The sequence below is a fragment of the Ctenopharyngodon idella genome, chromosome 16 (genome assembly GCF_019924925.1).
Source record: "Ctenopharyngodon idella isolate HZGC_01 chromosome 16, HZGC01, whole genome shotgun sequence".
Lineage (NCBI taxonomy): Eukaryota > Metazoa > Chordata > Actinopteri > Cypriniformes > Xenocyprididae > Ctenopharyngodon > Ctenopharyngodon idella.
This window is the reverse complement of record NC_067235.1, coordinates 16631765-16657448: the sequence shown is the minus strand read 5'-3', so window position 1 is coordinate 16657448 and position 25684 is coordinate 16631765. Positions and strand designations below refer to the sequence as shown.

Here is a 25684-nt window from a genome sequence, read left to right as displayed (position 1 = left end):
TTTTTCAGGTAGATCAAACAGTATTCAGGTATACAGAAATTGAATAATGTAAGTCAAATGTAAGTCAGCCTTGTATATAAGTCTTTTGATGCTGCAAAAGATGCGAGCACACTGTTCAAAGATGCCGTTCAACTCATGTTTATGTGGACAAACAATGGAAAAGCAGCGCAATAGAATGCGAAAACACATTCTATGTAAACAGCCCCTAAATGTTTATTTGGCTATTGTGTAAAATTATCCAGTAGTCTATTCAGACAATGTGACATAAGCGGAAAAATATTTTCCTGCAGGGAACTACTGCAGGCACTGTCCTAATCTGTATCCTGTATTTGTGCAGAAGGGGAATGTGTCTGATCTGTCTGCAGCAGAGGTTTTGACTCTAGGCCCTCTGCTGTGTGAGTTAGACCCAGCCTGGATCTCCTCTCTGAACTCTGAGGCTCTGAACTCCACCCTGCAGGCCCTCGCGTCCTGTCAGTATATCCAACAACAGCACAGAGAGAATCTGTTCAGACTGCTTACGGGCACATACGGGTAACATCACACAACCCACAGTGTGTTCACACATCCTATAATCTCACACATAACCTCAGACCTCAGATCCCACATCCATTATTTTGCATTGTTAAAGAGACTATGCCTGCTGTGGCTTTAAGACAAGAACATTTTAAACATTTGAAAAAAGCCTTTACATTAAACAACCAACTTGTTAAAGCCTTAAAACATGCAGCTCTAAAACTCTGTGCTGGAATTAGACATTTTGCATTGCTATTAATAATATATTTGTCTTTTCATTTGAACAAGGGACCCCGCTTACTGGTCAGAGGAAGACATGAGGGCACTTGGTCCTCTTTTGTTGCTTAATGACACTGCTGTTGAAAAGCTGCCATCCAAAGTAAGAATCTCATTTATTAATTTCTACAGCTGATTTATTTATTTACATTAAATACACAATAATAATGAGGCCTTTTCACACTGCGGTTAACCCCAATGTTATCTTCGTTCTAAACACTGCTTTTAACCCTGGGTTAGGAGGTTTTCACATTTGTAATTTAGATGCGGGGTTAGCACTACTTTTTACCCAGGGTCAAACCCTGTATAAACAGTCGTTTCTGCGTATGATAGGAAAAATGTCAAACGGCGATGGAAAACACGACAGTTGGAGAGAAGAAGAGGCTGTTTCATTCTTACCTTTATAGTTCGAAAAGTTCACTCAGAAAAAAACTTGATATTACAGTCAGCAATGTGTAACATGTGGATGCGCAACGCTAGAGTCTTTGTAAACAGATGCTACGTTTGTCCTGTCCATGACACCGACTAAGCAAATATGCAGATAAGGACTTTAACCCAGGGTTTAGGAATGTGCAGTGTGAAGCGGTAGCTTATGAATACCCAGGATTAACTGTTAACCCCGGGTATATGAGCAGTGTGAAACGTGAATAAAGATAACCCAGGATTTCGTTTACCAGGGGTTTAGAATGACCCAGGGATAACTATTTTATTTAAGTGTGAAAAGCTATGGAAGATTTTTCCTAAAAAAATTCAAATTCAAATTCAAATGCTTAAAAAGATCAAATAATAAATCAAAGTTTCAATACAGCTGCTCAAATGATAAATCAAATGCTCAAATTATTAAATAATAAATCAAACTCTCAAACGGCTGCTCAAATCATAAATCAAACGCTCAAATTATAAATCAAATGCTCAAACCAACATCGAAAATGGCAAATCAAATGCTCAATCCGACATCGCAAATAATAAATCAAATGCTCAAACCGACTTTGCAAACGGCAAATCAAATGCTCAAACTGACACTGCAAATGATAAATCAAATTCAAATGAGGCGTGTCAATCAAGTGGCGTGTGGGCGGAGTTTTAAGGGTGGAAGAGGAGACTTTCTTGTGTGCAGTTTGGGTAACTGCCACACTTGAGTAAAAAATATGATTCTGTAAATCATAATAATGAGAAACTTTATCGTAATTATGACATTTTCTCATAATAATAACGCATAATAATTAGAAACTTTCTCGCTAGCGACATCCACTGGTCAAAACCGTGTAAAAGGCGTGAACACAGGCAACACAATAATGTTAGGGGAACGTTAGAATAATGTTAAGGGAACGTTAAAATAACATTGGGGGAACATTAAAATATTGTTAGAATAACGTTAGGGGAACGTTAAAAAACATTAGAATAATGTTATAATAACGTTAGGGGAACGTTAGAATAACGTTAGAGGAACATTAAAATAATGTTAGACTAACGTTAGAAGAACGTTAGAATTACGTTATAGGAACATTAGAATAACATTAGGGGAACGTTAGGATAACGTTAAGGGAATGTTAAAATAATATTAGGAGAACGTTAAAATAACATTAGAATAATGTTAGAATAACATTAGATTAACGTTAAAATAATGTTAGAATAACGTTAGGGGAATGTTAGAATAACGTTATAGGAATGTTAGAATAACGTTATAGGAATGTTAGAATAACGTTAAGGGAACGTTAAAATAACGTTAGGGGAACGTTAGAATAACGTTAAGGGAATGTTAAAATAATGTTAGGAGAACGTTAAAATAACGTTAGAATAATGTTAGATTAATGTTAGGGGAGCGTTAGAATTATGTTAAGGGAACGTTAAAATTATGTTAGGAGAACGTTAAAATAGTGTTAGAATAATGTTAGATTAATGTTAGGGGAGCGTTAGAATAATATTAAGGGAATGTTAGAATAACGTTAAGGGAATGTTAAAATAACATTGGGGGAACATTAAAATATTGTTAGAATAACGTTAGGGGAACGTTAAAAAAATGTTAGAATAATGTTATAATAACGTTATGGGAACGTTAGAATAACGTTAGAGGAACATTAAAATAATGTTAGAATTATGTTATAGGAACGTTAGAATAACATTACGGGAACGTTAGGATAACGTTAAGGGAACTTTAAAATAACATTAGGAGAACGTTAAAATAACGTTAGAATAATGTTAGAATAATTTAGGATAACGTTAGGGGAATGTTAGAATAACGTTAGAATAATGTTTGAATAATGTTAGAATAGCGTTAAGGGAACGTTAAAATAATGTTATAATAATGTTAGGGGAATGTTAGAATAATGTTAGAATAATGTTAGAATAACGTTAGGGGAATGTTAGAATAATGTTAGAATAATGTTAAGGGAACGTTAAAATAATGTTAGAATAATGTTAGGGGAATGTTAGAATAATGTTAGAATAATGTTAGAATAATGTTAGAATAACGTCAGGGGAATGTTAGAATAACGTTAGAATAATGTTAGAATAACGTTAGGGCAATGTTAGAATAATGTTAAAATAACGTTAGGGGAATGTTACAATAACGTTAGAATAATGTTAGAATAACATTAGAATAACGTTCTACAAACCAAAAACTAACGTTCTATTTCCGTTTAGAAATCTTTCCTGGCTAACCAAAAACAAACCTTAAAGAAGAACATTCTGGGAACCAAAAACGTCTCGGTTACATAGGTAACCCTAGTTCCCTGAAGGAGGGAACGGAGACATACGTCGGATAAACCGACGAATAGGAATCTTGCTAGAGAGGCCAATCTACTTTGTGTGTAACTAAAACGAGCCAATGCATATTGGCATGCAAACATATGCATCAGCTGCTCTGCCACGCAGCGCGGGTACTTAACGAGCAGCAGGTGCGTTGCATCTTCAGGTTTTCGCTGAGGAGCGGAACAGGTTAGGCGGCAGCATCAGCAGGGTACAGCGACTGTGGCGACGGGACGTATATCTCCGTTCCCTCCTTCAGGGAACGAGGGTTACCTATGTAACCGAGACGTTCCCATTCAGTTGGTCACGTTCAACGTACATCGGACAGACCGACGAATAGGAATCCCTACCAAAGCACCATAGGCGCTGCCCCCTTCCAGTGCTTTGTGCAAGCCTCCTGCACCCCCTTGCCTAAAGGATGGTGGGGCAGGGCTAACACAGAGTGTCGATCACTGCTGCTCCCAAAAACCCATTCAGTGAGACTATTGACATATGTATATAACATTGGGAAAGCGTACCCTTTCACTGGGAAAGGAACGCTGCAGAAGCCACATCCTTCCCCGAAGGAGTTATGTGGAGAAGTACATATGGACTAACCCCATAGGGCTGTACTACATATGGAAGTCCTGGGGTGACTCAAACCTGATAAGAGGTGGGTTCTCCCAGAGGGAAAGACACAGGCTTCGTTAAGGAGCCTGGAATAACACATATGGGATCCCCGTAGGGTCACACATATGGAACCCAGCCTAAACCCGATTCTCAAGGATACAACGGAGTAAAGGCCTGGCGCCAGACACTCTGCCACGTCCGGCTGCCAAAGGGTGATCGGAGGACTCAACAGGGTCTGCCTTGTAGGGACTCTCTGGAGCAATAAGCGCATGTAAGCGCAGCAAGCCGACACTAAGCCGAGGCCTCTCCGTGCCTCTGACCTGAGGTGAGAACACGGGAGGAGACCGGCTCAACACAAAGGCTATAGAATCTAGCGAACGTGTTAGGTGTCGCCCAACCCGCAGCTCTACAAATATCTGTCAGCAAGGTGCCACGAGCCAGCGCCCAGGAGGTTGCAACACCTCTCGTGAGAGTGAGCAAGAAACCTGAGTGGGCAGGGCACACCTTGTGCTTGGTAAGCCAAGGCGATGGCGATCACTATCCAGTGGGCCATCCTCTGCTTGGAGACAGCCTTTCCCTTCTGCTGGCCTTCGTAACAGACAAAGAGCTGGTCTGAGGTCCTGAAGCTTTGAGTTCTGTCTATGTACAGTCGCAAAGCGCGATCTGGACAGAGCAAAGCCAGGGCTGGGTCTGCCTCCTCTGGGGGCAGCGCTTGCAGGCTCACTACCTGGTCCCTGAAGGGAGTGGTAGGAACCTTGGACACATAGCCAGGCCGGAGTCTCAGTACCATGTGGCCGTCGCCCGGCCCAAACTCTAGGCACGATTCATCAACCGAAAATGCCTGCAGGTCCCCTACCCTCTTGATAGAGGCCAATGCAACCAGCAGCAAAGTCTTCATAGACAGAATCTTTAAGTCTTTAACCAGGTCGTGCTTACCAACAGACTTGCCATCGATGTGGTCATGGTATGCAGATATTGCAGCAGCATGAACTTTGAGGGTGGAGGGAGACAGCCTATGCTCCAACCCTTGCTGCAAGAAGGAAATCACGGCTCTGATTGAACATCTTTGGGGGTCTTCTCGGCGAGAAGAGCACCACTCGGTTCCACTTCAAGGTGTAAACACGTCTCGTAGACGGTGCACGTGCTGAAGTGATGGTGTTAAGTACTTTGGGGGGTAAGTCACCTAGAACCTCCATGTCCCATTCAGGGACCAGACATGGAGTTTCCGGAGGTCTGGACGCAGGTGCCCCGTCTCTGAGAAAGAAGGTCCTTCCTCAGAGGAATGCGCCAGGGAGGGGCTGTCGCGAGGAGTGTGAGTTCCGGGAACCAGGTCCGGTTGGGTTAATAGGGCGCAACTAGCAGGACCTGCTCCTCATCCTCCCTGACTTTGCACAAGGTCTGTGCAAGTAGGCTCACTGGGGGAAACGCATATTTGCGAAGGCCCCGGGGCCAGCTGTGTGCCAGTGCATCTGTACCAAGTGTTCCCTCGGACAGGGAGAAAAACAACTGGCAGTGAGAGGTTTCTGGCGAGGCAAACAGGTCTACCTGAGCCTCTCCGAACTCTCTCCAAATCAGCTGGACCACCTGGAGGTGGAGTCGCCACTCTCCTGGCAGCGCAGCTCGTGAGAGCTCGTCGGCCACACGGTTGAGCACACCAGGAACATGAATGGCGCGAAGCAACCTCAGATGCTTCTGACTTCAAAGGAGGAGATGGACGGGCGAGTTGCGACAAGCAACGGGAGCGTAGACCACCTTGACGGTTGATGTACGCAACGGTTGCAGTGTTGTCCATGCAGACCAGCACATGCTTGCCCTGTAACGGCCCTTTCAGGCGGTTCAGGGCAAGGCGTACTGCTAGCAACTCGAGGCAGTTGTTGTGCATTGGGGGCCCGTCCACACCCCTGACACTGCATGCCCGTTGCACGTGGCACCCCAGCCGGTGGCAGAGGCATCCATGAACACCACAGCATGCCGGGATACCTGCTCTAGGGACACTCCTGCCCGAAGAAACAAGGGGTCTGACCACAGGCTGAAGGCTTGGCGGCATTCCAGAGTGATTGCCACTCGGTACGTGCCGCGTTGCCATGGCCATCTCGGGACTTGGCCGTGAAGCCAGTGCTGAAGCGGTCTAATATGAAGCAAGCCGAGCGGGGTTACTGCCGCTGCGGCTGCCATATGCCCCAGGAGCCTCTGAAAGACTTTCAGTGGGACCGCTGTCCTGCCTTTGAACATATTCAAGTAGTTCAACACCGACTAAGCACGTTCCTCTGTGAGGCGTGCTGTCTGTTCGACCGAATCCAACTCCGTACAGAGAAAGAGATCCTCTGCACAGGGGAGAATTTGCTCTTTTCCCAGTTGATCTGAAGTCCCAACTGGCTGAGGTGACTGAGCACCAAGTCCCTGTGTTCGCATAACTGATCCCGAGACTGAGCTAGAATGAGCCAATCGTCAAGATAGTTGAGGACGCGAATGCCCTGTTCTCTCATGGGAACAAGGGCTCCCTCCACGACTCTCATGAAGACGCGGGAAGACAGGGCCAGCCTGAAGTGCAGGACCTTGTACTGATATGCTCAAAGCGCAGGAACGACCTGTCAAGTGTCCCCAACTATGCTTAGTTGGGGACACTTGACATTTGATATTCAACAGTGCTTTGATCTGCCTGCATTGACACCATTTTCTTTAAGAGCTGCTGTGCAGCCAAAATTATATACCAGTTATCACTGTAAAGCTGCTTTGACACAATCTGCATTGTAAAAAGCGCTATATAAATAAAGGTGACTTGACTTGACTTGAGAATTGAGACATCAAAGTACGCGTCCTTCAGGTCGATCGCTGCAAACCAATCTTGGGGACGGATGCACTTGAAAATGCGTTTCTGCGTGAGCATTTTGAACGGTAGCTTGTGGAGGCTCCGATTCAAAACTCGCAAGTCCAAGGCAGCGAGGTGGAACGCAGGGACGCAGCTCGGGGGGCTCTCTTTGCGAGGCAGCCCGTAGCAGGGTCTGAGTGTGCTGTGCATCGCTTACCTGGTTCCACGGTTGGGCAGGGGGCGCAGGAGAGGCTTTGGTTGCCTTCTCGAACTGCGTGCTGCTACCCGCTGGCAGTAAGAGGAGGATGAGTGTGGTGAGGTTCCTGGCCTTCCACTACTCTCCATATCTTCTTGGAACCCAGAGATAGAGGAACTGCTCTCTCTTTTTTTGAATTTGGGTACCACTGTAACTCCAGTGGCGGAACAATCTCAAAGGATTCTCTGCCCGGCCCTCCTTCTCCGGGGAAGAGCAGCCCCACCCATCTCCGGGTCGCCCAACTCAGGGGTGATTTTTCACCAACTAATTATTATGAGAAACTAAGTCATTATTATGAGAAAAGGTCGTAATTACGAGAAAGTTTCTCATTATTATGATTTACAGAATCATATTTTTTACTCAAGTGTGGCAGTTAATCAAACTGCACACAAGAAAGTATCTACTTCCACCTCAAAACTCCGCCCACACGGCACTTGATTGACACACCTCATTTGAATTTGATTTATCATTTGCGATGTCCGTTTGAGCATTTGATTTATAATTTGAGCATTGAATTATAGATTTAATTATGACAGGTTTTTAAGCATTTGAATTTGAATTTTCAATTTGTTAGGAAAAATCTTCCATAAAAAGCCTCTGTACCATAATAGATGTTTTTTTATTTACCAATCCATCACTCCATCCTGCTCTTCTGTCTCGCAGAGCTGGCTGAAGTCATATCTGTCAGATCTGATGGATAGTTTGCCCAGTCAGCCTGTGGTTCTTCCTCCAAAGGAATTCCGCTCTTGGCTTGATCTCTCTGCGCTTCGCCGCAAACTTTTTGAGCTCAAAACGAGTAGCACATTACAAAGTCGCAGGAAGCGTGAAGGTATGTGTGCCAGAAAGTGCATATGGTAGAGAAACATCTATGTGAAACCAGACAGTTAATGAAATATGTTCTAATTATTCTCAGAGAATAACCAATAGTGAAAATACTAATGAACTTTCTATCCAAAAAATATGCCATTGTCTTGATTTTCTCTTTCTGGCAATATCGGTTTCTGTCACAGTGGGGTCTACTCTAGAGCCTACACTCATTTATATTGAGGACCTAAAACAGGGGAATGTATACTGGAGTCCCCTCCAGTTCAGTAGAATGACCACGATGACTTTCAAAGATGCCGTGCCAACATTAGGAGAGATAAACAACTACAGCACAGAACAACTGGCTGCACTCAGAACAAAAACTTTGGAGGTATACTCACACAGACATGCACAGACATGCGCACACACACACACACACGCACGCACGCACGCACGCACGCACGCACGCACGCACGCACACACATACTTGTATATGTGGTTTACGGGGACTCTCCATAGACGTAATGGTTTTTATACCGTACAAACTGTATATTCTATTCCCCTACACTACCCCTACTCCTAAACCTACCCATCACAGGAAACTGTCTGCATTTTTTGAATTTCAAAAAAACACCATTTATTGTCTTCATAAACCATGTTTACGTTGTAATACCCATGTCATTATACACATTTGTGTCCTCATAAACCATGTATACAAGAACACACACACACTGCTTTTAACCCTGGGTAAAGGAGGGTTTCACACTTGTAATTTAGATGCGGGGTTAGCACTGCTTTTTACCCGGGGTCATGGAACCCTGCTCTGGAGCAGGGTTAGCACCGCTTTTGCAGTGTTAACTCCGCATTGTGGTGCCAAACGATGCGGTGTTAGAATATTACAACTATATGCTTAGCAACCGACAACCAATTGCATGCCTTATATTCACGCACTTTGGGCAGTCACGGAAACACTGCGCGATGTATAAACAGTCGTTTCTGCATATGATAGGAAAAATGTCAAACGGCGATGGAAAACACAACAATTGGAGAGAAGAAGAGACCGTCATTCTTATTTTTATAGTTGGACGTGTAATATGAGGACGTGCAATGCTAGAGTCTTTGTAAACAGGTCACATGCTGCGTTTGCCCAGTCCGTGACACACATGCACAAAGTCTAGAAAAAAAAAGTACATTATAATATATGCACAACAACAGAATCTAAGAAAACATTTGCATAATGACTGTAGTGTCAAATACAATGTCTGTTTTTTTACGGCAGGCATGGGGTAATGTGTCCATGTTCAATGAGTCCCAGATTGCTCACCTGGGCTGCATCTGCCAGAGTTTCAGTGTTGAAGAGTTGGGCAACCTCAGCATTGCCTCATTGGACACTCTGGAAACACTGTCTGCCTGCAACTTTATCCAGACACAGGTAATACAAACAAGCACAAATTCAGTCACCAAACAGCATCTAGTACTTGTACATAAAATGTGGTAAAATGCTATGAAAGAAGCATAAGTATTTATTTATTTATTCACACTACCATTCAAAAGTTTGGGGTCAGTAAGAAATGAATAATTTTATTCAGCGAAGACGCATTAAACTGATCAAAACTGACAGTAAAGACATTTTTCTTTTTCAAATAAATGAACTTGCTATTCATCAAAGAATCCTTAACAAAAAATTGCATCACAGTTTTCACAAAATTATTAAGCAGCACAAGTGTTTTCAACATTGAAAATAATTAGAGATGTTTCTTGAGCAGCAAATCATCATATTAGAATGATTTCTGAGTGATCATGTGATACCGAAGACTGGAGTAATGATGCTGAAAATTCAACTTTGATCACAGAAATACATTACATTTTAAATAAGAAACCAGTTATTTGACATTGTAATACTATTTCACAATATTACTGTTTTTGCTGTATTTTTCATTAAATAAATGCAGCCTTGAGAGACTTTTATTTATTTATTGGCATTCAGCATAATTAAATATATACATTTATATAGAAAAAATACAAAAACATAAATAAGCAAGGCAGAAAAACACATAAATACTGAAAGTGATGAATTCTGCAGAGGACAGCAGTCTGGCAGGCCTTTGAAAGGGTGACTGGAATCAGCGTGGCTGGACTAGGACGTCTGGAAATGGCGGGACTGGGTCAGTTTATCTGTGGTCTACAACCTGCCCAGATTGATCAGCTCAATTCCACCAGCTTCAGGTACTTGCACATTTGTGGCTATATTTTTATTTTCAAGTATGTTTATGTATACTGCAGCACAACAAAACAACTGTTAAGCAAATGCTGTATATAAACCTGGTATTTGTGATGTCCTGTGATATGTGTCTTTACCAGGGAGGCAGTAGAGGTGGTGGGTCGTGCTTCTTGTCCTCTGAACATTAGAGATCGTCTTAAGGAAAAGGCAGTGGCTGTGTTTGGAAAGCCAGAAACCTGGACTGAAGCTCAAGTTAGTGTAATGGGCAACATCATTGGTGAGGAAAACTACTTTAAGTTTAATATGTAACTAGTTTACATTTAAAATACGAGAACTGCCTTTGTCATTGAATGTCTCTGTAGCTGGTCTAAGCACTGTTGAGCTGGGACGTCTAAATTCAACCATCTTGCCATTCATTCAGCCGTCTGCCATCCCTCTCATACCTTCTGATCGCTTAGCTGTAAGTTTTCTCTCTCTCTCTCTCTTTTTTGCAAACTTGCGGCCAATGCGGCCTTCGAAGGATGTAGCCTCTGTATTGGGACGCAGTTAAAGGGTTAGTTCACCCAAAAATGAAAATTCTGTAATTTATTACTCACCCTCATGTCGTTCCACACTTGTAAGACCTTCGTTCATCTTCAGAACAAAAATTAAGATATTTCTGATAAAATCCGATGGCTCAGTGAGGCCTCCATTGCCAGCAAGATAATTAACACTTTCAGATGCCCAGAAAGCTACTAAAGACATATTTAAAACAGTTCATGTGACTACAGTGGTTCAACCTTAATGTTATGAAGTGATGAGAATACTTTTTGTGCACCAAAAAAACAAAATAAGGACTTTATTCAACAATATCTAGTGATGGGTGATTTCAAAACACTGCTTCATGAAGCTTTGAAGCTTTACGAATCTTTTGTTTTGAATCAGTGGTTCGGAGCGTGTATCAAACTGCCCAAAGTCACGCCCCCCAGTGGTGAACCATTGAAATTTTGAAACACTTTTGATGTAACGAAGCCTCGTTTACTAAAATCACGTGACTTTGGCAGTTTGATACGCGCTCCGAACAACTGATTCGAAACAAAAGATTCGTAAAGCTTCGAAGCTTCATGAAGCAGTGTTTTGAAATCGCCCATCACTAGATATTATTGAATAGAGTTGTTATTTTCTTTTTTTGGCGCACAAAATAAACATTAAGGTTGAACCACTGTAGTCACATGAACTGTTTTAAATATGTTTTTACTAGCTTTCTGGGCATCTGAAAGTGTTAATTATCTTGCTGGCAATGGAGGCCTCACTGAGCCATCGGATTTTATCAAAAATATCTTCATTTGTGTTCTGAAGACAAACGAAGGTCTTACGGGTGTGGAACGATATGAGGGTGAGTAATTAATGACAGAATTTTCATTTTTGGGTGAACTAACCCTTTAATAGTGTAGTTACTCACTTTGAGGCAGTCCATTGTTGATTCAGTTTAGTTCAATAACATTATGTTGATGTTGCAAAATTCTTCAATTATGAAACAAAGCTGCTCTGCAGAAAACAGTGGTGTCTTCATCCACCTCAATGTAGTTATTTTCATCCAATAATAAAGAAGTTACTGTTAAAATTTGTGTTTAGGCACTGTCGGTCAGCCAGTTGAAGGCTTTGGGTCCTGATAATGCTGCCATGGTAACGGAGGCACAGCGCGCGGGACTGAGAGTTGATCAAAGGGCTGCACTGGATGAAGCCGTGGGACTGAAAACAGCACGTGCTGAAGTGTCCACTGGATCCTCCAGTACAAGCTCCAGTGGATCAGCCCCACTGCCACTAAAAGGAGGCGAGTGACAGGAAATTGTTTGAAAAACCTGTATTGGTGATAGCTGTCCAGAATTTACAGACTTCTTATCAATGTGACCCAGAAAAATGTTGAAAAATCTGCTAAATAACTATTAAATTTAGACCTTTTAGTTGCAATTTTATTATAAAAAACAATTGTAGTCTGAAACAGATATGTTTCCTTCTCCAGGTGCAGCAGTCGAGAGCATGACAGGATGTGTCCTCTTCATGCAGGCCATGGTGTTGATGTTACTTAGATATGTTCTCTAAGAAGAAGAAGGGTCAAAGGTCACAGGATGGCATGTTTTAGATGGCAGATTTGCATGTTGATGTATGATCATGTAAACCAGTAGATTAGTATCTGGCCATTTAAGAATTACTATATTTAAAACTAGACTAAAGCCAAAGTATGGTAAGGCTGAGGTTTGATAAGACGGGTCTATCCCATTAAATGTATTTTAGAGAGAAACTATATTTGATAATACTGCTGTTTAGATCTTTTCAAATGCTGATTTATTATTCTATGAGAGATATTAAATACTGTGCATACTTCATTAATGTATCTAAGGTGTAGTTTTGTTATCAAATTATTTAATTCCAGGTAAATGTTTGTATTAGAGGTTGTGTTCTTTGGTAACATAAATCAAATCATTTATACCCCAACATGAGGTTAATAAAGGTCTGTCTGTGAAGAGAGTAAGTGTGAAATTTGAATGCAGTCAAACCAGAGACTTTCACACCCTCATGTGGTGTCACAGACTTGGTCACTTCTGATGACCATAAGTTCATGCCAGCCTTCTGTTAGGTGCACAAGCCACAAAAGTGTGTAATTTTTCTCACCTACTTTGTCTACTGTTGTCAGCTAAAAGAGAAGTTATGAAAATTATTCAAAATGGCTAGTACGCCTCATTAATCGTCAAAGAGTTTAGACTGTAATGGAAACACATTTGGTCTCCCAAACTCCTAGATCCCTTGCAAATATCAAGAATTGCAATATACACTACCATCCAGTTTGGGGTCAGTAAGATATATATATATATTTTTAAGAAATTGATACTTTTATTCAGCAAGCACACATTAAATCAATAATCACAGTAAAGCAAATAATGACTGTAAAGACATTGTTCTAAAAATCTATCTCAAATAAATGTTGTTCTTTTGAACTTTCTATTCATGAAAGAATTCTGAAAAAGTCAATTTATTCCCAAAAATATTAAGCAGCACTACTGTTTTTAACACTGAAAATGTTTTTTGAGCAGCAAATCAGCATATTAGCATATTATTTCTGAAGGATCATGTGACATTGAAGACTGGTGTAATGATGCTGAAAATTCAACTTTGCATCACAGGAATAAGTTACAGTAGATAAGCAAGATTTGGGCCTTTAGTGAAGATTAATAAAAGTAAATGAGATTTCAAATCCTTTTGAATATTTTAGATAATCCACAGATTTATCTCTGGAATCTGGACTAAACTGTATATCTTAAAAAAAAATAAAAAAAATACAATAAATACAATAAGTAGTTTCCACTTGAAGTGATTTGTAGTTTTATCAGTTGAGTATAGAGTATATACACAGTATAACAGGCCATCGAGTAATGATTTAGCCATTACAATTTTTTATTTATCTGAACAAAATCAATATGAAACAGCCAAAGAAAAAAAAAAAAAAAAGAGAGAATGCAAGAGGTTACATTACAACAAAGCTCTATTAATCATCTTTAAAAAGAAAACCAGAAGACATGATGTGTAAGGCATCAATAAAACATAACTCCAGCACAAACATAAAAAATAAAAATATAACTTTTTCAACTCCATCTCACACACACACACACACACACACACACACACACACACACACACACACACACACAATACAAATTCCTCCCAGTGAGGAAATTATCATCTGAGGCCTTTAAGTGTAATCTTGTCTTAAAGAATCTTAAGACTAAATGAAGAAGGCACTTATTTCATTCTCATTTTAAAGATCAGCAACTATTCAGCAAGTTTCCTGATTTGAATCTATGGAAACACAAATAGAAGAAATACAGACATTAAACAAAAATAATTATTCAAGCACAAAGGAGTCACCTGATTCGGGATCATTTGGCTGTGCTAAATTGTTAGTAATTACAGTATTTTTTTTTATAGTAAGCTGCATTTTGCATTAGAGAAAACGGACTGCATTTTTTTTTTTTTTTTGCAACAAAGAATCAGTAGGCACAGAAATATAGCAGGACTGGTAAACAAGTGCATGACCCTCAGATTATGTTAAGAACTCAAAAACATGACGTTCAGTGTCTTGCCCTTCTCCTAACCCCTCAGATTAATTAAGAGCTTGTTGCAATCACTTTATAGGTTGATCAAACCTAAATCACTCCTCTACTACAGCATTACTTGATCGACATCAGGCTCTCCTTGACTTTGCAAAACTGGTCTAGTAGAGTTACTACATGTTATTACAAACATGATTTGCCCTGACGCAGTGTATTTCTCATGTGATTGTGGAGTGTTAAAAGCCTGCGACAAACCTAAATGTTAATAATCTGCAGACTCTCAGTTAAGTTCACTTTCTGCTGAATGTCACAAAAACACTGCTCACATTTCACCCCGATCAAAATTGAAGAAAAAATATATAAGAAATTATATGTTGCATAAAGAAATTTAAATCTACTTTAATTAAATATACATTTTCATAACAATTTTTTGCCAAAACTGTATATCTGGACATTTTACTTTTGAGATTTTGTCTAATTAGATTAGATGTTATTTGTTACGGTGATGCTGTAATTTTTAATTTAAAATCAGCATAAATAAAGGGGAATACATTATATAAATAAATTGAAAAAATTTGAAATGAAATATATCTTTTTTTTTTTTTTTAACTTTATTACAGTAATTAGAATTGGTGTGCTTAATAAAAAAAAGTCACAAAATAAATTAAATATAATGAAAAAAAAAAAATCTTAAAATTAAAAACAGTCCTAAAATTAGGCTTCATTTTCTTCAAGTAAAATATAATTTCTTATTTTTTGTTTTTGATTTTGGGGTGGCATATGTTCCCAGACATGTACCTGCCAGGTTTCATCAGTTTCACTCTCATGTTAATTCTTTCCTGACTCTCTACGCTGGTTTGTCTGTTTTGTATGCGGTGATAAAGGCCATGCCATGAGTTCTGAAGTGTGTATTAAGATCAGCAGGTTTGCTAAAGTAACGTCCACACACCTTACAGGTGTGCTTACCTTCCCCATCCTCTACCTGTGTCCCCCCTACACTCGATGGTGACCCCGGGGACCATGCTGCAACTGCAGAGTCAGAGGTCACATGTCCAGAAGTTAAACCAGTGACAGGAGATGCCTCGGGGTGATCGGAGGGGGAATCACGCACGCGATGGCTAATGAAGAGATGCCTGCTGAGGGAGGAGGCGGATGCGAAACATGCCCCGCACTGCTGACACTGAAAGGTGCTGCCCCCGTCACGGTGACAAACAATATGCTGGAGAAATTCCTCCCTGTCCTCTGTGGTAAAACCACACGGCATGCAGCGAAATCCTGTGGCTTCTTGCTCCTCAGCTGCAGCTCTTTTACCATGTCTGGTCAGGCTGCTCTCAGCCAATTGGCTTTCTGCTTCAACTGAGGCCCCGCCCAAAGTAGCACCATCATGCTCAGATGAGCTGTCAGCTGCATCTGTGATTTGAGGAACTGCCTAAGAGTAAGAGGAAAAAGACTGTTCTGTTTATTATAAGCTCGCACTTCAGTTATGTCATTTACAGCTGTAAATGCTCTAGCTCTTTAAAGCGAGATGGATTCTGATTGGCTGTTGATGTAATTGTTCACCAGCTGGAAGAAATCATTCCAACGATCTCGATTTCTGTACAATTATCAATACAGTTAGGGTGTGGACTTCCCTATTCTTTTAAATTTAAAACAATTTTTAAAAAACGAGTATCAAGTCAATACTGCAATTTTAAAAATGTTATGATACCAGCATTTCCCCCAAGCATTTTGAGTGCTGTTAAACGGATTCTTAAACATCTCTGATTGGCCATTGTGTTCACATGCTCAACATATATGTCTGTGATTGGCTACAATGATTTACGCTTAAACATGTAAACATTGTAAATCCACATCAATGACGCTCTTCACCGAGCACTTACACAGATACACACTGAAGTGTTTGAAAGCAGGCGTCTATCAGCGCATCCATAATATATCCGCTTAGAGATGGATCCGCTGATATACACCTGCTTTCAAACGCTCCTTTGTGTATTTGTGTTAGCGCTCTGTGAAGAGCGTCATTGATGTCTATTTACAACATGTGTTTGAAGCGTTGATCATTGTAGCCAATCACAGACATATCTGATAAGCATGTGAACATAATGGCCATTCAGAGAAGTTTAAGAATCCGCTCAACAACACTCATAATGCTAGGGGGAAAATGCTGGTATCGTCACATTTTTAGAATTTCAGTAACATTTGACAACCCTAGTTCAGATGAATTTGTCAAAAGTTGAACTTTATGCAAATGAACATGGACTCAATGAGGTGACTATCAAATATCTCATTTGTGATCAGATTTTCAAAGGCTACAGCTGGTTGTACAATTCACCAATAACATTACGGCATCTAGCAGTAGGAACACCTAATAGAGACAAATGTTACAGTGACCCCCAGCAAACAAAATCACTGTCAGGTGGTCAAGGCTTTGGACATATTATGTCCACCTGACAGTGTATTTGAGCTCTTACCTGTTTGGCTGCTCGTTTGTCACCTCCATGTTGAGCCTCAATATGTTTCTCAAGAATCAGCTTACTGCTGAAACTCCTCTTCCCACCTGTACAAAGTCTTCACAACAAGAGACTACAGTAAATAACTTGTAAAGGATCTCAAAGAAATCAGTGTTAAACTTCCTGTTTATTTATGTCTAGATATAAGAGTAAAATTGTGATAACTAATAGCGCAACACTGCTGAACTTGGACAATTAAGCCACACTTTAAAATAATGGCAGTTTTAAGAAAAGGTATTTGATATTTTGTTTTACATGTAATTCATTGACATTCATACATTTTAAGTGTCTAAATACCTCATGGGGCTACAGTACATATGTACTCACTGGCAATAAAAAGCTCTTTTGATGCCTTTGTGTTTCACACGAATGTGCCGTCTTAAACTTGAGGATGAAGAGAAGGAGCCTTCACAAAGAGTGCATGGAAACTTCTTCAGTTCCTTCAAACAAAAATGTCAACAGCACAAAAATTCAATGTGTTTTTATACACCATTAATACAGTCATTACAAAGTGACTATAATGTGTATGAGACATTGTCGTTAGATTAGGTTTGCTGGTTCAGGACAAATCAGAAAACATTTAAATTTAACAAAGAAAACAACAACAACAACAAAAAACTCTACAAATCATAAATGTGATTTTATGGCTCGAAAAAAAGAAGTAAATTCTGCTTATATATATATATGTTTTGTATTTTAATATATTTTAAAATGTCATTTATTCAGCATCATTACTCCAGTCTTCAATGTCACATGATCCTTCAGAAATCATTCTAATATGATGATTTGCTGCTCAAGAAACATTTCTTATCAATATCATAATGGAAAAAAAATGTGCTGCTTAATATTTTTGTGTAAACAGTGATTCTTTTTTTCAGGATTCTTTGATGAATAGAAATTTAAAAAAAGAACAGCATTTACTTAAAGTAGATTTTTTTTTTTTGTAACATTATAAATGTCTTTACTGTCACTTAAACAATTTGAATACTAAATAAAAGTATTAATTTCTTCCCAAAAAATTGTACAGATCCAACTTGAAATCTGAACTTCTGTCTATACATCCTTATTGTTGCATCCTGCTTGATGATGTCCTGACCTTGCCATGCTGCTCGGACATATGGGTGATGTAGCTCTCTTTCTCTTTGTAGCGCGTCTGGCACTGTGAGCAGCTCCAGATCTGGATATGCGAGTTCCCATCCTCTCTTGCCACTCTTCCTTTGTCTTCATTTCGTCCCCACTCCTCCCCATCAGAGCTATCCATCTTTACCAAGTTGTTCTGTGCCAAAGTGTCATAAATGTCCCTGTGAGAGTCCTAGAGAGACATTAAGGTCAAACATTTCATAATGTTTATCAATGAATGGAGCTCATTTTTGTCTCAGCTGAACAAAACCAACCTTAACATGCTCAAGGAGGGAACCTCTCTGCGTGAAGAGCTTGTTACAGTCAGGGCATTTAAACACGTGCATCTTCTGCTTAGCTAAGTGAGTGTCGAAATGGACATTGAGCAATGCCTTCTGGGTAAAAACAGTCCGACACAACACGCATTTATAGATCTCCCTATCACAAAAAAAAAAAAAAAAGGTTATTAGCACCTCAAAAAAAGTTATGCAAACATTTAAAGTCAACATGAAATCAGAATTGACAATTCTAATTTTTTTTACAGAATGTTGCAGTGTTCATTATTAAGGACGCATGTCTCGGCGAGACAACCGACTGCAAACTTTTTTAATCTGCAAATATTTAATCTAATATTCAACCCTAAAATTAGATCCTTTTTGTTTTTGTGCAAGATTTAGACCATGTTCACACAGCAGCAGAATACAGTTGTCAGTCCTGTATTTGAGTCCTTAATATGGTTACGTTCACACACAGTACGGTTATTTACGGCATTTATTGACAACCGCATTCTCAGAAATTCCGCGCTGTGTGAACGGAACCACACTGGACATCCAGTTGTCTGTCACGTCATACAGTGCAAGAGAGCCGCTCTGCTAAGGTGTTTTGTGTGTGGTTTTGCTTTCTGTAGAGATATAAGTTTTGCGTCATCTTAAGCTGTTAGATCCAGTCACTGTTCTCCACCGGAGTGGCTCCCGTCAGTTTTGCTTTTTTTTTTTGTCTATCCCAAAAACTGACAGTGTGAACGTGGCCTTAGAGACATATAAAAGATATTATCCATTAAATAACTTCGATTTAATTTGTAGTGTAGTTAATAACTACTTTAAATGTCTAGTAGCTTGTGGCATGGCTGAAGTTTCAAAGTAGTTTCCCCAACACTGGCACACACACAAACTGTTTACACTTACTTAGACTGTCTTGCCGTTTCAGGGAGTTCAGGATGCTGGGAGGTGCAGTGGGCTTCAGCACCAGAGGGTGATTTGAAAGCCATGGGGCAGGAGGGGCATTTATGGAAGACCTCACAGTGAGACGTCTGCATGTGAGTCTTCACAGCGTTCAGACTATTCACTCCTCCAAACACCAAATGACAACAGGCACATCTGTAGAAAAGAGGAAATAGCTCCTTCACAAAACCAATGGATAAAACCAAGGATTTACTAGTATATAGTACTACTATGTGCAGATACCTATATCCAAGGCGACGTGAGTAATGCAGGCAGGTTTGATTCAGGTGAGTGTTGAGGTCATGAAGCTGACAGATGACACCACATTCAGGGCAAACCAGTGGAGAAAGCTGCTGATGTAAACGGCGGTGAGCTGCAGCACTGCATGAGTTCCACAGTGGCATTTGAGGAGAACACTGCATACAACACTAGAGAGAAATCAAAATGTAATCATTTCAGAAATAATATTAATTATATTATTAATTGTTATTAATAATAAAAATGTTTACTATTCAATCAGTACTGTTATTTATTAAACAATATTAAATAATACTTTAAAATAAAAAAATAAATAAAAATCAAGTAATTTTGCAGAGTACAGTACATTTTTAAAGGAGCAATAATGTTTTTCTGAAGTATATACGGTATATACTTCAGAAAGTACAAATTTTTGTGAGTGTTAACAGAGACTGGACCAGCAGCAAAAATTGCTTATTGTCGAGTCCTGATACATACACATGCACTCACTCACCATGTCAGTGACACCAGGATCCACCTCTTGAAAGTGTGCTGCTATTTCTGCCTTCCCTTTGAATGGACTCCAACACTCTGGACAGCTGACAACATTGAACGAATCAGACAGCATCTTAATCTCTCAAGTACCCACAGTCTCTATTCATTTAATTAGAATGACTACCTTTTCTTTTATTTCTCATTAATTCAAGCATAAAAACGAAATAAACATGAGAACAGTTACCTGTTATCAGAAGATTGAGTCAGTTGGCCACCACTTTCTTTAAGGGCAGGCAGAGCAGGAGAGAGCATCCCTGTAATAGAGACGGAATACTGTAAGCACATACTACACACATTAGCTAAATCATTCTGAAATAGACATGGGTTAATGAATTGTGTTATTATAGATTATTGTGGTCAATTATCTATAGCACTGTTAACCTAATGTCATTTATAGTTCATATCATATCTATAGGATAAGCCAGCAATGCACTGAATCCAGAGAATGTTCTTTGAAAAGGGGTGTGGAGAGAGCTAGCCCCAGCTGAATTATTCCACTTAAACGTTTAAGTCCTTTGCAGTGCACAGATTCCCTGTGGACCGAGACAGTGATTGGTTGATTACGACGCTGCTCCCTGATCCCTGTGTGCACACTAGCTACTACTGATACTTACAGCATGACTATGAGTTTTATGTCTATTTTGGAATGTTTTTTTCAGACACAAAGAACATTGTAAGCTCAAATTAAGAAGCAAATTACATAATGCAGGTTTTCAAAATATTTATTTCATTTTCTTAGTCCATCGATGGAAAATAGGTTTGGTGATGAGTGATGACAAAGTCATTTTTCAGGATGATAATGAATCTTGCCACAGAGCAAAAAGCGTTAAAGCTTTCCTTCAGGAAAGGCATATCAACTCAATGACATGGCCAGTAAATGGTCCGAATCTCAATTCAATTTAAAATTTATGGTGAAAACTTAAAAAAAAAAAAAAAAAAAAAAAAACTGGTCTATGACAAGGCTCCATCCTGCAAAGCTGATTTGTCAACCGCTATTTGAGAAAGTTGGAACCACCTTGATGGGGAATATTGTTTTTTTTTTTTTTTTTATTAATGAAGTCCATGACTTAAAGAATTCAGGCTGTAATAAAAGCCAGAGGAGGAGCAACAAAGTACTAATAATTGTGTGTGTTTTCGTTTTGCTTTGTTTTTAATGATGATTCCATATTTTTTTCCCTCAACATTGAGTGATTTCATACTTTTTTCCTCTACTTGATCTAGAAAAAGACATGCCATTATTAAAAAAAAAATGTAAGTGAATTTGCTTGAGGTATGTTTCATGAAGCCAGAATGTTAAGCTATTGAACAAAACATTTTTTGTATCATATCTGTGATTTGTTTGTTTGCTATTAAGTAAAAAATATCTTGGTGGACATCCTCTAAGCGAGGTGATTCCATAATTTTTGCCATTGGTTGCATTTCTAAGTTTTTGAGGAGAAGTCACACAAGTACTTTTCTTTTCCGAGTGTATCTATAAATATACTGACAGAGACACAAACCTATAGGCACGGTATCCTGCTGGCCAATCATCTGCTCCACACTGACCGGACTCATGACGAGGTGTGAACACTGCATAACCAGCCCCTTCTCCTTGTGTTCTCGTGCATGGAGCAGCAGGCTGCACTTATTGAAGAAGGCCAGGCGTTTGGAGCAGTGGTTACAGGTCACCTCGATTCTCATAGAGCGGCGATCATAGTGCCTTGCCAGGCTGCGCTCCAGGGCAAACGCATCCCCACACTCAAGGCAACGATATCCCGTTGAGGGCAATCGAAGACCCCATTCAGGGGGAGGCATGGTGGAGAGGTCCGGCTGATAACTTGGCAGTGGATTTTTACTGTTGAGGATTTTGTTGAAGGCCTCCACGAGGCTAGACTGGCTGCGTGAGATCACAGCTCCTGGGCTGTTCACAATGGAGGCTGGTTTGGCTGTCCCAGGGTTCCCATTCATCGTTTTCTGCCCCAGAGAGGAGATGGATGGCAGGGTTGACGTTCTGGTGATGTTGACAGCAGTGGCAGAGAGAGTGGTGGCTATTTGATTCTGTGCCCTGCTGGCTGCAAATAACATAGCTGTGCTGGCATCCTGAAGGGTGGACACGGGCAACATCGTCACCTGAGGTGGTCCTTGAGAAGCAGCGCCAGATCTCTGAATCCTGTGGACTGACTTACGGGCCCCTGCTTGAACTTTGGAGCCGCCTGGACCCTTGGAGGCCCCTCCTTTGGGAGCCACTTTAGATACAGTACGTGTGATGTTTCCGGCAGATGTTTTGACAGTCTTGATTCTCACTTTGAGAGGCTTGGCGGAGGTCTTGCTGGAGTTTGTGACATCTTCAGAGACCGAATCTACCAAACTAGGCACTGTAGATTTCTCTTCGGTCTCCTCAGCTCCATCATAATCTTTTTTTTTCTGAACACTGCTCTTCTCCTGCACACTTACACTCATGTCAATAACTTGATCTTGAGGGGCTTCTTCTCTTCTCTCCTTCTGTTCTGACTCATTGGCTCCGAGCTGATTTGAGGGTAGAGAAGTATGAGGTTGAGGGATTTCTGGCTCAGGGCTCTCTGGAGAATCTCTCTCCTCTATTATGTGCTCAATGTCTTTTTCTTTAGCTGGCAAATCATTTTTGGAGGTCACTGATGTTGGGTTGACGCTGCTTTGTAGAAGTTTTGGGGGCTCCTCAATTTGAGTGTTACTCACTGGTAAGGAAGGGGACGAGGGAGAGGGCAGCTGAAACACACTTGAAGGGGACCGTTGTAATCGTGGTACCTTGGGAGCAGAGCACAGCTGGGAATCTGGGCTCTCCTGTATGACAAGTGCAGGGCTACCGAGGTCTGGTTCAGATTCTTCATCTTCGGATAAACGGCGGCGGACTCCTGCCCTCAAAGTGCCATTTAATGGTTGAGCTTCCTCACAATCAACTCTGGGGGGAAAGTTAGAACTAATTAAATGTGAGGATAAGATGGGGGGATCAGTCAGGGGTAAGGACTGAGGTGGGGAGAAAGTGCTGGATGCAGGACGTTTAGAAGAAATGCCATCCTGGTTGTCATCAGACACTCTAGAGGAAGAGAGAGACCAAAGTGGCCCATTGGGCTGCATCTGGGTCAGAGCTGGTGATGGAGAGGGTTGTGTAGCCCCATCTGAGACAGTTTTGAGTCCATTATAGATGAATGGATCTGGAGGCATTAGGTCATCTTCTCTGGAACCTGGAGACTCATGTGATGCATCAGCACCAGGAAAGTCTCCAGTTACATCCTCTTCAGTTTTGTCATCAGAATGTACACTGTTTTTTACAATCACACTGACCACAGGAGGGTCGCTGTGAGGAGCTAAAGGAACAGACTCAGGGCTTTCTGGGGGTCTTAGGCATGGACTTCCACTTCTCTCCTTTCCAGCAACACCACTGCGTTCATTATGATTACCATCGGTGTCAGACTGAATTGCTTCTTTGGCATCAATATCTGGAATGTCAAACGCTGCCAGCAGGTCATCGAAATCTGGTGTCTTCATGTCCCCCATTCCCATGTAGATGACAAATACCTGCATTACATGACATCCCATTAGCATAGATTTGAACAGTTGTTCATATTGTAAAAAACTGTTATGTGCTCAAATGCATCAACACGTGGAAAAATATTAAATGTAAATTGCACATAATTCTCTCTCTCTCTCTCTATATATATACACGATGAGGTGTAATGTATATGTATAAGTGTTTGTTAAATTTAGCTAATACTTTAAATAGGAAATAATAGTCGGGTTAGTTACAGGAAGTAGGCTATCAAATGTATAAAAATGTATAACGTTAGTTCCTATTACACACGTTCTTCTGAACAAGACATTCTACATTAATGCAGTAGCTTTGCTCAGTTGCTATTCAATTTATGAATGTTAGTACCACCAGGTAGTGCTCTCGTGTAATCTACAAATATGAACTGTACAGTAATCTTTTCATTTACTAGTTAGACCAAAAGTATATTAGGTGCATTTTGCACAACGGTTCCGCCACCTATTTTCACAGAGAATGTAGTTCAATTGCAAAAAAAGAAAGTCGCCATAATGAAAGTGTTGCTAAAGTGTCTAGCACAACAGCTACAGTAGCATAATTCGCAGTCTGCAGCGTCTAACGTTGATAATACAACAACGATCATAGTTATTAATATATATTCATATATATGTATTATATAATTATAGAGATGAATGTGTTGCTTTATGAGTTCAAGCGTAAAACTTTTGTTTACCTCGCCAAATATTCTCGGAGTGACCCAGGACGGCGCACAGCATTTGCGTCACCTCTGAAGAAAACTAGGTCTTTCCAGTGTACATATGCAAATGTCGATACTGTTAGAACTGAACTACAGAAAAGAGAGCAGTTGATTTCTTATGCGTTGTTTGATAGTGTTCAGCTATTTCACAAGCAGTCGTTGTCGTGAAACTATGACGCAGTATTTTTAATACTTACCTGTTGCGTGTGACAGTAGCGAAATGGAGTTTATGCCCATGATAACCGCACACGGGCCACTTGCTGAGTTCGACAACCCATTCACTCCGGAAGAGGAAGTCAAAGCTGATTTACAGATTTATGCAGGAAATGTATGGCATTAAAGTGTGTGTGTTTATGACGGAGCCAAGTCAAAGTTGTTCAGTAATGTACAGTAGGGTGCTGCTGTGGTATATCGATGTCCGATTGGTCACCGAATCGTTCTATAGAGAACGAGGAGTTACGTCACGATGTTTTCACTGCGCGTTGCATTTCGGGAAGGCGTTGCCGTATTTGCAGGATACGCTATCCGTTGCCATGGTTACCCGACAGTGACACCTAGGCCCTGTCCCAAATGGCATACTTCATGCACTTTCGGTCTTGTGGACTTACAATGGCTGCCGCGTGCGCGCGTCCATTGAGTCAATGAAACCGTAGAGTGTCCCATTTGTCATTTTAGTTTTCAGAAGGGTGCTCGCGAGCGCCCCCTTTGCGCTCGATGTGCGCCCTCGATGAGCCCTTTTGCTGAGCCCGCACTAGACGTCTTCCCGACAGTCAAAGCGGCGTCACGTCACGAAAGTGCGGACTCGTAGAAAGACCGCGAGTGTTTAGGGTGCCATTTGGGACGGAGCCCGAGAGAAAGAGCAACAGAGAGAGAGGGCAGCTTGCAGTTTTGCGATACGGCGCAGTTTCTTGGGAAGAAATGGAGAAGGAGGAAACGAAAGGAAAGGGGCTCTATCAGCAGAGACAAGCAGCAACCTTCCGGTTTCTCTCTTGAATTCAACACGGAAGTGACTTAAACTACAATTCATCGACTGGCCGCTAGAGACAGGCTCCAAAAGGGAGTCAATCCTAAAGACACTCCATGTTAAAATGCCCAACTTTACAGCAGAAAAAAATATGTTTACAGCCTGGTACAAAAAGTGGTTTTGGTCTATATAGCTAATTTTGCCCTTCATGACAACTGTTAGGGGGTGATTTTTTTTTTATAACTCATCCGTTTAAATTAAAATTAAGCCTTAAAGTTCTGCATAATTAAGGGCGTGGTCACTTGAGAGACAGGTGGATTGCTGTTGCTGTCACTACTAGCCGTTTGTCTGCTGTCTGTTAGCTGTCACCTCACCTCAGCTAATTCCAGCTGCTGAACTTGTCATCTCTGTTTCATACAATTTTCAAATAATATGGCTTGCTGTGCGGTTAATTGTACTAACAGACCGTCCAAGAAGTCTGGGCTCCATTTTTTCC

General features: G+C 40.7%; 2 protein-coding genes across 7 annotated transcripts in view; one reads left to right on the top strand and one right to left on the bottom strand.

Annotated features, from left to right (window-relative positions):
• The window catches only part of otoa (otoancorin), a 25617-nt gene extending 11888 nt beyond the window's left edge, over positions 1-13729 (top strand). For both annotated transcript variants that reach the window (XM_051866837.1, XM_051866838.1), the window contains 10 exons: positions 338-531; positions 802-892; positions 7875-8040; positions 8222-8406; positions 9295-9447; positions 10099-10241; positions 10377-10513; positions 10599-10696; positions 11851-12049; positions 12239-13729. In XM_051866837.1, coding sequence (XP_051722797.1) covers positions 338-531; positions 802-892; positions 7875-8040; positions 8222-8406; positions 9295-9447; positions 10099-10241; positions 10377-10513; positions 10599-10696; positions 11851-12049; positions 12239-12318 — 1446 coding nt within the window. In that variant the 3' untranslated portion in view covers positions 12319-13729. The remainder of the gene's footprint in view (positions 1-337; positions 532-801; positions 893-7874; positions 8041-8221; positions 8407-9294; positions 9448-10098; positions 10242-10376; positions 10514-10598; positions 10697-11850; positions 12050-12238) is intronic.
• znf687a (zinc finger protein 687a) lies at positions 13648-25684 on the bottom strand. 5 transcript variants are annotated; one of them, XM_051866836.1, is made up of 13 exons: positions 24422-25684; positions 24201-24314; positions 21465-23499; positions 20150-20219; positions 19925-20009; positions 19417-19601; positions 19138-19329; positions 18229-18391; positions 17931-18146; positions 17162-17274; positions 16796-16892; positions 15291-15753; positions 13648-14070 (listed from the first exon to the last, which is right to left on the bottom strand). In XM_051866836.1, exons 3-13 carry the CDS (start codon positions 23482-23484, stop codon positions 14048-14050), a joined length of 3627 nt encoding a protein of 1208 aa, XP_051722796.1. In that variant the 5' UTR covers positions 23485-23499; positions 24201-24314; positions 24422-25684; the 3' UTR covers positions 13648-14047. The 5 variants fall into 5 exon arrangements, with proteins under 5 accessions (XP_051722796.1, XP_051722791.1, XP_051722793.1 ...); XM_051866831.1 differs by having other exon boundaries at positions 13648-15753; XM_051866833.1 differs by having other exon boundaries at positions 13648-15753; positions 24201-24309.